The following is a 17,271-nucleotide window of genomic DNA, read 5'->3' on the forward strand; positions in this document are numbered from 1 at the left end:
TTATGACGGTTGCAGTATCCTGGGGACATGGGATCCCCTTTTGTGACCTTCTGACAAGCCAAGTCAATGGGGAAACCAGATGCACTTAACAACCATGTTACTAACTTAACAAGTGCAGGGATTTACATAACAATTGCGGCAAGAAAGGTTGCAAAATGGGGCAAAACTCACTTAACAATGGAAATGTCTCACTTGGCGATGGAGAATTTGGCTCAATGATTGTCGTTAATTCCAGCACTATCTATATTGAGTGAAATAGCTTAATTCGGATACTTGATTAATTTTCATTTTCCAAGAACAGACTATTGATCTTTTATGGTCTTGACCTAGAGCTCTACGGTGAACCTAGGGTTTGTTTAACCTCGGTTCCGTGTCCTTTCCTAGATGCAGGATTGCCTCTTTCTGTCATTCAATCCACATTTTTTAAGAGCCACTTTGTATTTGTATTCGTGGACCTCTTGTAACAGTTGAAAAAATCCATTCCCAATAAAGTACCTAATGCATTTGGGACCTGGTTCTATAATGAATAGAATAGAACAGTTCATGGCCAAGTGTGATTGGACACACAAGGAATTTATCATTGGTGCGTATGCTCTCAATGTACATAAAAAGAAAAGTTAAGTTCATCAAGTGCAGGGAGTATGACATGTTCTGTAAACTTCAATTTTCATTTTGACATTTTGCCTCGGTTGTCCTGGACATGAGATGCTGGTTTTGAGAAAGGGATTCAGAATACTGTATATTTGTGAAGCTACCAACAAAGTTCAGCCTCACCACCATCCATTCGCCAAGTCTTAAAACCTTCAGGGTTTTTGTTTGTTTGCCTGCTGCCCTCTTTACTTCCATGTTCCAAAACTTCTTTCTATGTTACCCATATACTCTTATGGATACAAAACTGGTTTCCTGAACGCTTGTTATTTATCTGGGAGAAATAAGTTCTAATGAAGAAGAGGTCATCTTTTGGTTCCATTTAGATAACAGTTTGATTATCACAATTCTGGGAGCCAGCTAATTTTGCCTTCATACAGAATCAGGCTGGGAAACTTGCTCCATTTCTCAGTAGTGGGAACACTGGCTGACAGCTGTAATTCAAATCCATCTGGAAGATCTGCAGTCCAAAAACAGTTGTACCAATCTAAATCTAGTGTGGAGTCTATTGCCTACCAAACCTAGAAAGGCAAGAAGTGAGTTAATTGGAAAGCATAGCTTCAATCATATATACTGGAAATTGCACTGCATACATCCAGGAGCCATGATGGTGCAGTGGTTAGAATGCAGTACTGCAGTCTAAACTCTGCTCATAGCCAGGAGTTTAATCCTGATCGGCTTGAAGTTGACTCAGCCTTCCATCCTTCCGATGTCAGTAAAAAAAAGGAGGACTTAGATTGTTGGGGGCAATATTTGTAAACTGCTCAGAGCCTGCTGTAAAGCACTAAAGAGCAATATATAAATCTGTACTATTGCTATTGCATGTGGCCGAAAACTTGTTACATGAATTAAAAAGAGGGTATTTCTAATTACATTCTCTTCTACTAAACACTATACAACAGTAATATCACAGCACAGCACAGCCCATGCTACTCAACTCAAAGGGCAATCAGCTTCCTGAAGATATTATGCCCAGTACCAGCTTTGCTTACTGCCACTATTAGAATAAAGGGGAATGGCTTATAAAGGAGACAAGGAAAGACCAATCCCTATAAAGCGTATTTGAGCTTCACTATTTTCAACACGGTAATATATCTGAAAACTATTTCTAAATCCTACACTCCTTTCATACTAGAATGCTTTGATAAACATATAGTAAGAATGTTTATATTAACAAGTGCCATTCAACCTGATGGACTTTGGTCATTTAGTCTGCCTCTCTTCTTGATAAATCATGCCACATAAACACTGAACCTGGAATGTATTTCATCATTTCTTCAAAGGTCTGCTTTGCCCGTTTGTGCTTATCTTGGTGAGAGCGAGGTTGAGAATTCTCACAAAACACAGCATCTAAAAAAAACAACAACACATTTTTGGGACAATGTAAATTAATGTAGACAATGGGATAATTAAAACAATGCAGACAATGGGGCAATTAAAGCAAACTTGCTTTCATTAGTTGGCCAATTTAATCCATTTAAATAACAGAGACTTGGCCCCAGAATAATGTCATAAAATTAAAACTTGTTTTATTTAGCATTTGCTATAAGGTTACGTCTGCCTGTGCCGACCCTTCTTCATGTACGTATAGCAACAGCATTGATAACAACACTTTATTTGCAGCTTTCTACTAACCTCTGAGAAGTGTTATCAGTGAGACCAGACGGTGTTCCTGAAAGAGTTGTTCTAGTTTGTATTGCAAGTAGTAGTCTATATATTTTTCTAAGGTATTTTTGAAGAGAATCCTTCCACCCATCAAGATGTGATGAAGCCAGTCAGGAATATGGAAAACAACTCTAGCTGTAACATAGAACACCTTTTATATTATTGTAGGACACAAAGTGTGACATCAAAACAACTGCTTTATCTTTGACTAAAAGTCTACATTCTCAGCTTATACTTTCAGATTTCACACTTATTTGGCAACCAGTTACGGAAGACGGCACAATACTTCAGCTTTCTGACTCTGAGAACAAGAGTACTTTAAGTACAGTGATACCTCATCTTACAAACGCCTCATCATACAAACTTTTTGAGATACAAACCCGGGGTTTAAGATTTTTTTGCCTCTTATTACAAACTACTATTTTCACCTTACAAACCCACCGCCGCTGCTGGGATGCCCCACCTCCGGACCCCCATTGCCAGCGAAGCACCCGTTTTTGCGCTGCTGGGATTCCCCTGAGGCTCCCCTCCATGGGAAACCCCACCTCTGGACTTCCGTTGCGAAGCGCTTGTTTTTGCAATGCTGGGATTCCCCTGCTGGGATTCCCTGCAGCATCGCAAAAACACAGAAGTCCAGAGGTGGGGTTTCCTATGGAGGGGAACCTCAGGGAAATCCCAGCAGCGCAAAAACGGGCGCTTCGGCTGGCAAAAGGGGTGAATTTTGGGCTTGCACGTATTAATCGCTTTTCCATTGATTCCTATGGGAAACATTGTTTCGTCTTACAAACTTTTCACCTTAAGAACCTCATCCTGGAACCAATTAGGTTTGTAAGACAAGGTATCGCTGTACTAGGAGAATGGTTGCTTTCATCTACCATGGATATCTTAGTAATGATCTTGCTGGATTAGCCAGACTCTGAACTGATCCAATAAAGGCACAAAATGAGCAAACTGTTGGACACATCCAGTCGCAACTTGTTTACATGTGGCTTGCAGATCTTAGTTTTCATTAACTTGCAACATACAGGATTTGACAGATATTTGATTCCTTTTTGTTTCAATGGTTTTTATTTTTTTAACTCCATATTCATATATACATTAGTACCCTTAGATACGAGCTTGTATGTCGAGGCAACTCGTATGTGGAACAAATCGCTTTAGACTTTGTTTTTCCCCTCCAAGATAACCAAAAGCAAGAATTCTTGCGCCACCTAGTGGACGCTCTGCTCGTATCCCGAATTTGAGCTCGGGACTAGAACAGAAATGTCTCTCCCCTCGTGGCTCGTATCTTGAAATACTTGCATGTAGAGCAGCTCGTATCTAGAGGCACTACTGTATATCAATGCATATGCCTTAAAAAAGAATATCAATAGCATACAGTTACATAATTCTATCTAATCTCTTATATTTCCTTATCTGTACCTCTATCATTGATAAATTTATCAGTCTATATTCTTCTTTTTCTTTCCCACATCCCTCTCACTCTCTCCGACTCTTCCATCTACTTCCCTTCCCTCCCTTCCTCTCTCCATTCCACCTCTTCCTTTCTCCAACTACTTCCTCTTTCTCCCTCTAAACCTTTCCTTGAGTGATTTCAATTCCAATAAATCTTATATTAAACAGACTGATAGTATATTACTAAAGAGTTAAATTCTTTTGGTGTCTCTTCTCTTTTGTAACATTTAAGAAAAACTGTTTATAATTGTTTTCTTTTAATTACTGGCATACACTTTAAAAATAATGCTACCTCCTCATTCTAATTTTGTCATCTGGGTTACTTCATCTCTATCACTCCTAATCTTTTACTTTTGTGTTCCCATTACTTCAGCTTCTAACTATATTCATTTTCTATCCAATTATAAAACTTCAGCCAAACATTATGATATTCAGATTCTTCTCTGACTATAAGTTTCATTGTCATTCTCCCTGGAAGGGAGACATCCAGAGAGCAACAAGGTTAAAATGGGAAATTTGGAGGGAGGGGGGAATATCCTGGAAGAAAGCAGTGGCAAACTACTTCTATGTTCTAGCCAAGATTATTATCGATACAGTCATAAAAAATTAGAGCTCAACTCATGACTTTACTTTTCAAAACAAAATAATTCAATGTTTCCCATTTTAACCTTGTTGCTCTCTGGATGTCTCCCTTCCAGGGAGAATGACAATGAAACTTATAGTCAGAGAAGAATCTGAATATCATAATGTTTGGCTGAAGTTTTATAATTGGATAGAAAATGAATATAGTTAGAAGCTGAAGTAAAGGGAACACAAAAGTAAAAGATTAGGAGTGATAGAGATGAAGTAACTCAGATGAGTAACTCCACTTCCACTTTCATTCTCAGAAAACCCTATCAACAATTTCTTACCAATATACATTAAGTAGTCATAAACTCCTTCAACCGTCATCATCTTCAAGAAGTAGTTCTCAATCTGTCTTCTTTCTAAATTCTCAGAACGGTGTGCATTGTTCTTATAGAGTTCGTTGTAAAGCTAAAACCAGAGAAACCCAGGATTTTTTAAAAAGTATGAATGTTGAGGAATTTGTCAACAAACAAAATCAATTTTCACTAATTACAGGTGCATTCCGTGGGAATTCCCTTTCACCATTTTGGTGGCCCCAAACAAAGCTGCCAAAATGTAATGACATACAGCTGTGTGAAGTTCTTATATGGAGATTCTTAGTAGTAGTAGTAGTAGTAGTAGTAGTAGTAGTAGTAGTAGTAGTAGTAATAATAATAATAATAATAATAATAATAATAATAATAATAATTTATTAGATTTGTATGCCGCCCCTCTCCGAAGACTCATGGTTGTCCCATGTGCTTTTTTTTGTTTTGCTTCTCAGCCAAGAAGCTTCTTTAGTTTTGAAGAGAGTTGAAGAAGCTTCTTGGATGAAAGTGAAAAGACTTCAAGAAAAAAAATAAAGTCTAGTTGTCTTTTAAAAAACACTTTTGGGGTAAAGTCAACAAAGCTTTTTCTGTGTATAACCCTAACTTACACAAAAAAGGCCAAACATTTCAAATTTGCCTAATCTATAATGTCCTTTTACTACAGTGATTCTACCAGCCTAGTGCTTGGAGGCCCCAAATCATGACTTTAAAAAGTGTTAATAAAAACGAGAATAGGTTATAATTAGTATTTTCATTTCTACAATGCTAGGTTTCATGCCCACCAAGAACTTCTATTTTTTTTAACAGAGGTGCCAAATATTGTTTTCATAATAAATGTGTAACAGTGAGGGAGATGCAAGAAAACAATTATCACCCAAACAAAAATATATTAATCATACTTCTATTTGAATATTTAGAAGATTTATCTTTACTAGTCTATTTTTCTTCTGTGATCCCGTACAAGAAATATTATACCTTTTTGTTGTTTTCTGAAGTAGGACTGAGAATAGTGATTTCTGGTTTACTTGGCTTGGGCTTGGGAGACTCACAGGAGGTTATGAAATTGATAATGAATGGTTCCAAGTGCTGGCCTTTCTGAAATTAATGCCAAAAATAGTTAGAATGGACAGGTTTCCACACAAGCAATATGGGATAAGTGGTGTTTATAAACAAAAAGGAAACAAGATATCTTACCTCTTTTATTAATTTTCCGGGAACAGATTTTATCATTTTACCTACATGCCAAAAGATAAAAAAAGAGATAGATTTTTTCCCCCATTATCAACATTTTAAAAAATTCTCGCTATTTTTCTAACTTCTCTACTTCATATCTAAATTTATGAAACAGATTCTTCTTACATCGTTATGAAAAGTTACCCATTGTTTAGCACTTTAACACCACCATGTGTTCAGATATGAAGCTAAGATTTAGAATGTTAATAGAGTTTATCTGAGGAGATATTCTTATGTTTGCAGAACTCAGACAGAATTTATCGGGGGTCAATGAAAATGATCTGTGTTTATTCTACTTCCATATAATGATCCGTGGATTCCAAATCAAACTATAACAACGCTTGTGCAGATATTTTAAAAGCTCTTTATTTGGCTTTCATTTGTAGCCTAATATTAAAGTGAAAAATTCTTATACTCTTATGAAAGCATCACTATCTGTCCTACAAATGTGCCAATACTTAATTTTCAGTGGCAGCTTGAATTGATTTAATGTCCCTTATATTTGAAGTTAAAATTCTGAATCCATTTTTTTTTAAAAAAAAATAACAGAACTTTTCTTACCTAAATTTACATCAGGCAGTATTTTATCAAGAAACTGTGTCTGTCCACCATTACGGGATAAGAAGTCAGCCAAAAGTTGGCTGTTGCTTAGCTCTGGATGTTGTGAAAGTTTCTGTAAGGAAAAACAAAAAGGTAGACTCCAAAGACCTTCTCTTCAGCAAAGACAATTTAAACTCTAATATTTATTTATTTATTCATTGGATTTGTATGCCGCCCCTCTCCGTAGACTCGGGGCGGCTAACAACAATAGTACAAAACATCATGTAAATCCAATACTAAAACTAATACTAAAACAATTAAAAAACCCGTATTTATAAAACCAACATACATACAAACAAACATACCATACATAAATTGTAAAGGCCTAGGGGGAAAGAATATCTCAGTTCCCCCATGCCTGACAGCAGAGGTGGGTTTTAAGGAGCTTACGAAAGGCGAGGAGGGTGGGGGCAATTCTAATCTCTGGGGGGGGGGGGAGTTGGTTCCAGAGGGCTGGGGCCGCCACAGAGAAGGCTCTTCCCCCTGGGGCCCGCCAAGCGACATTGTTTTGTTGACGGGACCTGGAGAAGGCCCACTCTGTGGGACCTAATCGGTCACTGGGATTCGTGCGGCAGAAGGTGGTTTCGTAGATACCCTGGTCCGGTGCCATGAAGGGCTTTATAGGTGATGACCAATACTTTGAATTGTGACCGGAAATTGATCGGCAACCAATGCAGACTGCGGAGTGTTGGTGTTACATGGGCATTTTTGGGAAAGCCCATGATAGCTCTCGCAGCTGCATTCTGCACGATCTGAAGTTTCCGAACACTCTTCAAAGGTAGCCCCATGTAGAGAGTGTTACAGTAGTCGAACCTCGAGGTGATGAGGGCATGAGTGACTGTGAGCAGTGACCCCCGGTCCAAATAGGGCCGCAACTGGTGCACCAGGCGAACCTGGGCAAATGCCCCCCTCGCCACAGCTGAAAAGATTATGCTGAGAAAAGATAGTTTACTGCAAAGCAGTTTATATGTAGCTGCCCTTGAAAACTACTTGGTCCACAATGCTGCAGTGCACACAGTAATGGACTCCCTTAGTTGTCCATGTAACATACATTATCTCTGTTTATGTGAGCTGCACTGGCTGCCAGTTTCTTTCCAGGTGCAATTAAAGGTGCCGTTCATCACCTTCAAAGTCATAAATGGCATGTGGACAGGACATCTACAAGGCTGCCTTTCCCTAAGGACATCCACCCATCCTATCAGGCCAGATAGGGTGGGCATTCTCCTTGTCGCTTCCTTCAAATATTGTGAACTGATGGCAGCTAGGAGTGTCGTAGCAACCTCTGCCTTATGGAACACTTGGCTCTCTGATGTTCGGTAGGCCTTTACCTTCCTGGTTTTCTGAAAAGCTTTGAAGACTTGCCCTCTTATTTATCTATTTGACTTCTATGCCACCCAATCCCAAAGGACACTTTTCCCCAAGTGTTGGGAGAACATTAGATGATGGCACGTCAGCACTAACTAGCCCCATATTTTTGTTGTTTTTAATGTTTTATACTTTCTCTGGTTGAGTTTTATGGTTTTTAAAATAATTATGTGTGTGTGTGTGTGTGTGTGTGTGTGTGTGTGTGTGTGTGTGTGTATATATATATATATATATATATATATATATATATATATATATATATATATATATATAACATCTAACAGTACATCTAACAGAACTCTGCTGGAAGTTTGTTCCAAGGATCTACTACTCTTTCGTGAGAAAATATTATTTCACTGAAAGAGTAGTACATCCTTGGAACAAACTTCCAGCAGACGTGGTTGGTAAATCCACAGTAACTGAATTTAAACATGCCTGGGATAAACATATATCCATTGTAAGATAAAATACAGGAAATAGTATAAGGGCAGACTAGATGGACCATGAGGTCTTTTTCTGCCGTTAGTCTTCTATGTTTCTATGTTTGTAACTCAAAGCAAATCTCCAACCATATTTTAAATCCCCACACTTTTCAAGCTTATTGAAGGCTTTTCTTAGCAATCATAATTGTCATTATTAAGGTAAACACACTTCTGATCAGGTTTGACTCTGGGGATTTCAGAATTCATCCATGTAGTTAAACTTGAAAGCAAAACAAAAATGGTTTGCCCCTGCCTTTTTCTGAGGTATTTTTCCCCCAACTTCCCAGTCGTCAATAACTCTGGGATTTCCTGGTAATCTGCCAAGTCTATCAAACATAATTGTCTATTAAAAAATACACAAAATTCCATTGATTTACAAACACAAAATACCTGAAGGTATTCTTGAAATTCTTCTCTTTTTGATTTTAAGAATTCATAGTTTTTTGGTCCAATTATCCTCTTGGAAGGAAGCTGAGCATCAGGGAATGCACCTGGTCATACAACAAAATTTAAACATGTTGAAAGTTCATTTTCACTCATACAAGCTAAAGAATTTTACTAAAAAATGTTACTGATATAAAACAACATCCCCAGAAATAGGTGGTAGAGAATGCCTACCATGAAATTCTGTTAGCTTTGATTCAAGCACATAAAATTCAAGGTATCTTCTATAGACCGACCAGTGCTCAGGTTTATGCCCAACTGAAAATAAAGAGACAAAATTATAAATTTTTATTTGTCCAGAATACAGGTAATCCCTGGGTAAACTAGCGTTCTCTTAGTGAACATTCAAAATGATGTGATAAGCGCCCTCTAGAGTTTATGAATATTGCAGCACCATGGTAAGTTCACTCTTACAAATGACCACAGAGTCTCTGCAACATTTGCCCTCCCTATCCCACCCACCCCTGCCCAGGTCTTCACAGGCACTCCACCTGTTGAGACTCACTTAAAGACCTCAAAAGATCTTTTTTCTGTCATGCTTTTCATTGCCTGCTTCTCTGCTTCAGAGTTTTGGTGCATTTGCAGAGGACAGAGGACTAATGTACTATGAGGTCATGCAAGATCAGTAGTGTTAGATCTCATGCTATTGATCTCATGTGATCTGTAAATTGAGGCCTGAATGTTTGCCAAATGGAGGGATAGCTTTGGTCCTTTAGGGCCTTCCCTCTGTTTGCTGTTTCCTTTCCAAAGCCTGCAAGGAGATTGTGTTCCTATAGGATTTGGCACCCCTTTGCAAAAAGCGTTTGTTGGCACCTGCGGAGTTTAGGAGGAGCGGGTGTGTCCCTCCAAAACTCTGTTCCTACTAGCAAAGGCTTTTTGAAAAGGCTGCCAAAGCCTAAAGGGACAAAATCCTCAAGCACTTTGCCAATAAGAAAGGAGGTCCGGCAGGCCATACATGGCCCACTAAGCCTCCTTTTCATCGCGGGAGGCCTTATCAGGCTCTTTGCTGATGAGAGAGGAGGAAGAGGCAAAGGAACAGGCTGGAGAGGAGACAGATCTTCATAAGTTAAGTCACCCGGCACGGCAAGATTGGCGGTGGGGAAGCAATTGTGGGAACCCCAGGGAGAATGAGGTACCTGTGAGTTGGAGAAGGCCTTGGGTGATCTGAAGTAGGTGGCCTGTTCCATCACTAGGCCCCCTCATGGCCTTACCCTCCCTGAGATACCTCATCTACACTTAATGAGCCGCGCGTTCAATTATCGAGTGAGTGAGCAAAAGCAGGGAGTGATCTCGTTCAAGATACGAGATTCACTCCCATTAATTTTTGGGTTACAAATAGAATAGGAAGACTCCAGGGGTGGGTTGCTCCCTGTTCGGCGAAAGGGTAGCGATGGCGGGAGGCTCCGCCCACCCACCTGGAGACACTTCTGTGCAGAAGCGTTGTACACATGAGCAAGCGCGCGAGTAGCTACGGGATTTAGAACCTACTACTGGCTGGCTCCATTACATTCGTAACTGGAAGACTACCTGTAAAGGAATTTTACATGGAAACGTACATCTAACAGAACTCAAAGCAAATCTCCAACTATATTTTAAATCCCCACACTTTTCAAACTTATTAAAGAGCTTTTATTAGGAATCATAATTGTCATTATTAAGGTAAACACTCTTCTGATCAAGTTTGATTCTGGGGATTTCAGAATTCATCCATGTAGTTAAACTAGAAAGCAATACAGAAATGGTTTGCCCCTGCCTTTTTCTGAGGTATTTTTCCCCCAACTTCCCAGTCTAGTCAATAACTCTGGGATTTCCTAGTAATCTGTCAAGTACAGTATATCAAACATAATTGTCTATTAAGAAATACAAGTTAAACTAGAAAGCAAAGGCCCCTGCCTTTTTCTGAGGTATTTTTTCCCCCTCAACTTCCCAGTCTAGTCAATAACTCTGGGATTTCCTGGTAATCTGTCAACCAAGAACTAACAAGTCTTATTTACTTTTTTGGGGATCAAACTGTTCTGTCTGTGTGCTAGCATTTGATGTGAGATTTTAAAAGAAAATGTCAAATGTACACTCCTAAAACCGCAGGAAGCAAAACTGACTGCATTTTATCTGCAGATGTCTCTCCCTCTCTTCACAGATGATAAGAAAGCAAGTTCTGAACATCACTCTCGTTAGGGAAAGATACTGTACAGGGAAATATATTTAGGTGTACAGCACTGTTCTGCTCTATGCCAAAGAACTTGGGGAATGTCCTTAGCGTGGACAAATGGATCACAAAAAGTGAGGCCTAACAAGGGATCTGTTATCCCTCCATTAATAAGCTTCACCTTGATGTGGTCACAACAGAAACTCAATCTACCATGGCTGCCCTATTTTACCATCCACACTCCATGTGGTAAAACATCCTTTCAGATGTTTTCGTTTTTCCCTTTTTTCAGGGCTCAATGATTTTGGAAATGTTAGCTGAGACGAAAATGAGTGTAAAATATGAAGAGCACTGGAAGACTTTGTGCAAACATCCGGATAGTGCTTACATGTCAGCCTGTCATTCCTTTCCACATCAATGCAAAATACAGGAATTCTCTCTCTCCTTTCTTTCTTTTCAAGCGATGGGTCTTCAAAGAAGTCAATGTAAGGAATGGTAATTTTCCAAGCAGCTAGATTACGAGGTGTATTAGGCATACTAAGTGCCTCCACAGGTGAATCATCTTCCATTACCATAATGCCTTCTTCAATCTACAGGGAAAATTTACCACATCAAAGACCATTCCAGGCCATGCGACTACATTTATTGTACCACGTGCGTAGTAGAGATCCTGTTCTTCAAGTGTAAAATATTACATCCTACTTGAATGAAATAAATCGAAAACTGTACAACAAAAAATGCAACCCCCCCCCAACCCAAACCCCCCCCACTGATTTGGGGATGTTTTCCTCACGAACCATAATATGGTGGGACTGTAATTTCATGAAAATCAAAATATTATTATTATTATTATTATTATTATTATTATTATTATTCATTATTATTTATTAGATTTGTATGCCGCCCCTCTCCGTAGACTCGGAACTCTATCTTTAGCTTGCTTTAAGTTAAAAACAAGATAGGTTATGCTTGATGTACTAAATTAATTCAATGATTCTACCACAGAGGATACACACAATTTTTCAACAGTGACAGCAGAATTTGAAAGATGTTTGATTAAGAGGAATTTCTCCCAATACTGCCATGCACTTACATTTTCCAGTTGTACAAGTAGTCCTCATTTAGCAATCACTATTGAATCAACACCTCTGTTATTAAGCAAAACAGTCAGTAAGCGAGACTATGGTTGTGCTTTTCTTTGCCTTGCTCCTTTGCCCAAAATTGGGGTGGCATCTTAAAACTGACCAGACTAAATCAGTTTCACACTTTTGGCTTTTGTTTTCCCTCCTAACTGCTCTCCTGCTCTTGACACATTTAATCTGACACTGGAATAATTAGCAAGAAGGGCATTAATGTTTGCATTTGCATTCATTGGAGAGGAAGTGATTGCAAGAGAATAATCAGGCACACAATAGAGAGCAAAAGCAATTGGCTGCCAGTGCCAGTGCACACAATCCATTCCTCATCCACTCTACCAAAGGGGGGCGGGGAAAATACACAGGTGAGCCAAAGGACAATGTGTACTAAATATAAGAATGAACACATGACTAAGGGAGACTGTGAAGATCATAAACTTGGACACTGACTATAAAGTTATTTTTTTAGCACCTTTGCAATTTGAGCAGTGGCTGAACAAGGCAGTCACTAAACAATAACTATCTGTACCCAAGTGTTTCTTAAAATGTAAGCAAACAGGGCAGCAAAGAAGAAAGAATAAGAATTGTCCTGAAAAATTACGTACTGCATCCGGACATATTTATTTTGTGCAATGTAGGCTGAATTATATGCATATCTGCATGTGTGCTTTATAAACCGAACTAAACTAATTTAGTTTGGTTTATAAAGTTAAAAAGAGTACTTAGTAGGCATAATTAAGTTGGCTTTCTCCGGGTCCCGTCGACTAAACAATGCCGTTTAGCGGGCCCCAGGGGAAGAGCCTTCTCTGTGGCGGCCCCGGCCCTCTGGAACCAATTCCCCCCGGAGATTAGAATTGCCCCCACCCTCCCTGTCTTTCGTAAACTACTCAAGACTCATTTATACCGCCAGGCATGGGGGAGTTGAGATATTCCTTCCCCCTAGGCCATTTCAAGTTATGCATGGTATGTCTGTGTGTATGTTTGGTTTTATAATAAGGGTTTTTAGTTGTTGTATTATTGGATTGTCACATGCTGTTTTTATCATTGTTGTTAGCCGCCCGAGTCTGCGGAGAGGGGCGGCATACAAATGCAATAAATAATAATAATAATAATAATTATTATTATTATTATTATTATTATTATTATTATTATTATTATTATTATTATTATTCCAGATTGTTGGGGCCAATATGTTGATTCTGTAACTACTAAGAGAGGGCTGAAAAAGCACAATGAAGCGGTATATAAGTTTAAATGCTAAATGCTTATAACGTGCATCACCTTCATTTATAGTTTTCTTTTACGAAAGGGGAAATATATAAATATTTAAAGGTTCCTTTGCTAGCTGCCAAAATACTTGCACATGCAGTATGTGATATCTGCAGAAAATTTCACTTAATATGACACAGATATTGCCTCATACAATTAGCTAATTTTATTGGGAGAATTCTGAGATGAAGAATGAAGAGTTCCGCATTTAATGATGTATGAAGAGCCATATGCAAGTCCCATCACTTTGTAGGTGTGTGCGATATAATCCACAAACAAAGGGTTTGGGATTTCAACATGCTGCTGTGAAATTTTTGTCCCTTTCACCTCTGCCCTTCCTCCCCTCTTTTGGATACCTCTCATCCCCACAGACATTGGCATCTCCAATTATGTGAGTTTGAACTCCTGAAATTTCCCAGCTCCCTGATTGATCATAAAAATTCTAGGAACTGAAGTCCACACAAATGAGAGGTATCTGAGATGAGGAGGGTTAATTCAGAAAAAGTGATGCATGATCCCAAATACAGGTAGCCCTCACCTTACTATATAGTTTATTTAGTGACCGTTCAAAGTTACAACAGCATTGAAAAAGGCGAATTTTCACACTTATGACCACTGCAGCATCTCCATGGTCACATGATCAAAGTTCAGACTCTTGACCCCTTCTTATGATGTCACTGTGTCCCAGGGCCATGTGATCACTTTTGTGATCTTCTGAGGAGCCAAGTCAATAAGGAAGCCAGATTCACTTAACAACCGGGTTACTAACTTAATAACCGTGGTGATTCATTTAACAATTGTGGCAAGGGCATAAAATGGGTCAAAATCCACTTAACATCTGTCTCACCCAACGACAGAAATTTTGGGCTCAATTGTGTCTGTAAGTTGAGGACTACCTGTATAAACAAAAGTGCTTCATTACTGGAAATTCATGTTCATGGTGTAAGTTATGTTGATAGTCAACAAACCTAAGGAAAATGAAAAATAGCTTCGAATGGATGAGAAGAACAATGCAGAAAGTCTTGGCAAATATGCAGTAAAATACACCCAATCAATGCTGAACTCAGAATTGTTAGCTCAACTCACAAAATCATCCTCTCCTTCAGCAAGGAGATAGTCAGGTAGCATAGCCCCTTCCATTGTGGTGCTCTTGAATACTCCTTTAATTTTACTGCTTATACTTCGGATTCCAGATGATTCTCCTCTTCTATGCAGGCTTCTGCATAAAAAAAAACAGCGAACAGCACATCAATAATTTCAAAAAGAAAAAAAAATACTTCAAGGGGATATATGTAAGCAGTCTTATTTGGCAAAACGTACTTACTTACTTACTTACTTACTTACTTACTTACTTACTTATTTACTTACTTAATTTCTATGCCGCCCTTCTCCTGAGACTCAGGGTGGCTTACACCATGTTAGAAATCTTACATAACAACAACAACAATAATAACCCCAGTGACTGATAAGGTCCCACAGAGTTGGCCTTCTCCAGGTCCCGTCGACCAAACAATGTCGTTTGGCGGGCCCCAGGGGAACAGCCTTCTCTGTGGCAGCCCCGCCTTCTGGAATCAACTCCCCCCGGAGATTAGGATTGCCCCCACACTCCTTGTCTTTCGTAAATTACTCAAGACCCATCTATACCGCCAGGCATGGGGGAATTGAGACACCCTTCCCCCGGGCTTTTTTAAAATATATATATATTTATGTTTGGGTATGTATATGTTGTTTGCTTTTTTAAATATGACAGGGTTTTATGTGCTTTTTAATATTAGGTTTGTTTTCGCTGGAATATTGTTTTTATTATTGTTGTGAGCCACCCCGAGTCTTCGGAGAGGGGCGGCATACAAATCTAATAAATTGAATTGAACTGAATAATAATAATAATAATAATAATAATAATAATAATAATAATAATAATTTATTAGATTTGTATGCCACCCCTCTCTGAAGACTCGGGACAGCTCACAACAACATAAACAGTGTACAAATCCAATTTTAAAAAATACAATTTAAAACCCTTATAATAAAATAATCACACAATTCAATCAAACCATATACCAACCTTGACAATTGGGTGTATGTGTGTTAATTTCCCCATGCCTGGCGGCAAAGATGAGTTTTTAATAACTTACAAAAGGCAAGGAGGGTGTGGGCAGTCCTAATCTCTGGGGGGAGTTGGTTCCAGAGGGCCGGGGCCGCCACAGAGAAGGCTCTTCCCCTGGGTCCCGTCAGACAACATTGTTTCGTCGACGGGACCTGAAGAAGGCCAACTCTGTGGGACCTAATCGGCCACTGGGATTCGTGTGGCAGAAAGCGGTCTCTGAGGTATTCTGGTCCAATGCTAGGTAGGGCTTTATAGGTCATAACCAACACTTTGAATTGTGACCGGAAATTGATCGGCAGTCAGTGCAGGCAGCGGAGTGTTGATGAGACATGGGCATAACGGGGGAGGCCCATGATTGCTCTCGTGGCCACATTCTGCACGATCTGAAGTTTCCAAACAGTCTTCAAAGGTAGCCCCATTTTTAGTATACTAAAAACCCCACAATTAAAACTAAACAAACAGATTCACACATCACACATCCGACATTCTTTCATTAGCCAGGGCAAGATGTCAGGTTTCAATGGCCCCAAGCTTGCCAGCAGAAAGGGTGTTCAAAGCTTTGTGGAAGACCAGGGAGAGTTGGGGTTATACAAATCTCTGGGGGGGAGCTCATTCCAAAGGCCCAGGACAGCCATAGAGAAGACCCTTGCCCTAGGCCCCGCCAGATGACATTGTCTGGCTGACGGGACCTGGAGAAGGCCAACTCTGTGAGCCCTGACTGGTCACAGGGATGTATGAGCCAGAAGACGGTCAGTTAAGTAATCTGATCCCATGCCATGTAGGGCTTTATATGTCATAAAACGTACATAATTTAGGAGCTTACAGTAAGACATTACTTTTATATCCATTGTTCCAATCAGGCAAAAGGAAACTGTGAGGGGGGAAAAATGGTTTTATTTCTGTGTAGCTGTGGTGAAATGTAGTCTGGATTTCCAGGTTGGAGAAACTGCATTTGAGGGGGTTTAGTCAGGTTTCCAGTCCCAATTGTGGCCATAAATTAAGGACTAATCTTAACCCTGTACTTACTTGTTTGACTTGGAATTGCGTGTTGGGGATTCAACTTCTTGAAAGAGGTGCTTGAAATACTAAAAAAAGGAAAAATAGTTGAAAACTGCCAATCATTCTTATTTTGTTTTGTTCCATTTGTTATATTTTCTTCAGAAACAATTTTACAAAGATATGGATTAGAAATAAAAATCACTATAGTTCTGCATTGAAAGCAGGACAATACTGAAATCTATTAAGGATAGCAATAACTAAAATGTTTGAACATATTTTCTGCTACAGTACTATATTTTTTAAAAACTACAGAATTTGTGACAATAAAAAAATTGAGGTGAAACAAATATTTGCCAGTTACTAAGGAGACACTAGGGTCCATTCTTAAGACCCTCTCTAAATTAAGAAATTGTAGTGAAAAAGACTTTCACAAGCCTATGTATTAGAGAAGAGACACTTCTCCTAAATTTATAGAGACATTGGTTTGAATTATTCTAACTAGCAATAGTGGCACAACATAATCATAATGCTCAATTATTACTGTCAATAATTCTGCATTATTATCTCTCTATTATTTTTAAGGAAACGCCACGATAAGGCACTGTAATAATTTAAGCAGATCTTAGAACTAAAATAAAGGAATTATTTTATTCCATAATACATTAAGAAATTAGAGCTAATATAGAGGGGTTATTTCATTCTAAAAAATTCAGTTGAAAGACAAAAAGCAAGCAGACTTCTTGAGCCGAAAACTTCAAAAAGAAAAGATGAAAATCAGTTAAAATGA

At 38.9% G+C, this 17,271-nt stretch overlaps 1 protein-coding gene across 1 annotated transcript in view; it reads right to left on the minus strand.

Moving 5' to 3' along the window:
• The window catches only part of SNX14 (sorting nexin 14), a 45,949-nt gene that overhangs the window by 5,835 nt on the left and 22,843 nt on the right, over positions 1–17,271 (minus strand). The window contains exons 14-24 of the mRNA XM_070764544.1: positions 16,512–16,570; positions 14,465–14,597; positions 11,362–11,563; positions 9,002–9,085; positions 8,774–8,874; positions 6,498–6,609; positions 5,898–5,938; positions 5,679–5,798; positions 4,680–4,803; positions 2,284–2,448; positions 1,903–1,998 (exon numbers count right to left, since the gene is read on the minus strand). Coding sequence (XP_070620645.1) covers positions 1,903–1,998; positions 2,284–2,448; positions 4,680–4,803; positions 5,679–5,798; positions 5,898–5,938; positions 6,498–6,609; positions 8,774–8,874; positions 9,002–9,085; positions 11,362–11,563; positions 14,465–14,597; positions 16,512–16,570 — 1,237 coding nt within the window. The remainder of the gene's footprint in view (positions 1–1,902; positions 1,999–2,283; positions 2,449–4,679; positions 4,804–5,678; positions 5,799–5,897; positions 5,939–6,497; positions 6,610–8,773; positions 8,875–9,001; positions 9,086–11,361; positions 11,564–14,464; positions 14,598–16,511; positions 16,571–17,271) is intronic.

The sequence above is a fragment of the Erythrolamprus reginae genome, chromosome 1 (genome assembly GCF_031021105.1).
Source record: "Erythrolamprus reginae isolate rEryReg1 chromosome 1, rEryReg1.hap1, whole genome shotgun sequence".
In the NCBI taxonomy this organism is placed as follows: Eukaryota; Metazoa; Chordata; class Lepidosauria; order Squamata; family Dipsadidae; genus Erythrolamprus; species Erythrolamprus reginae.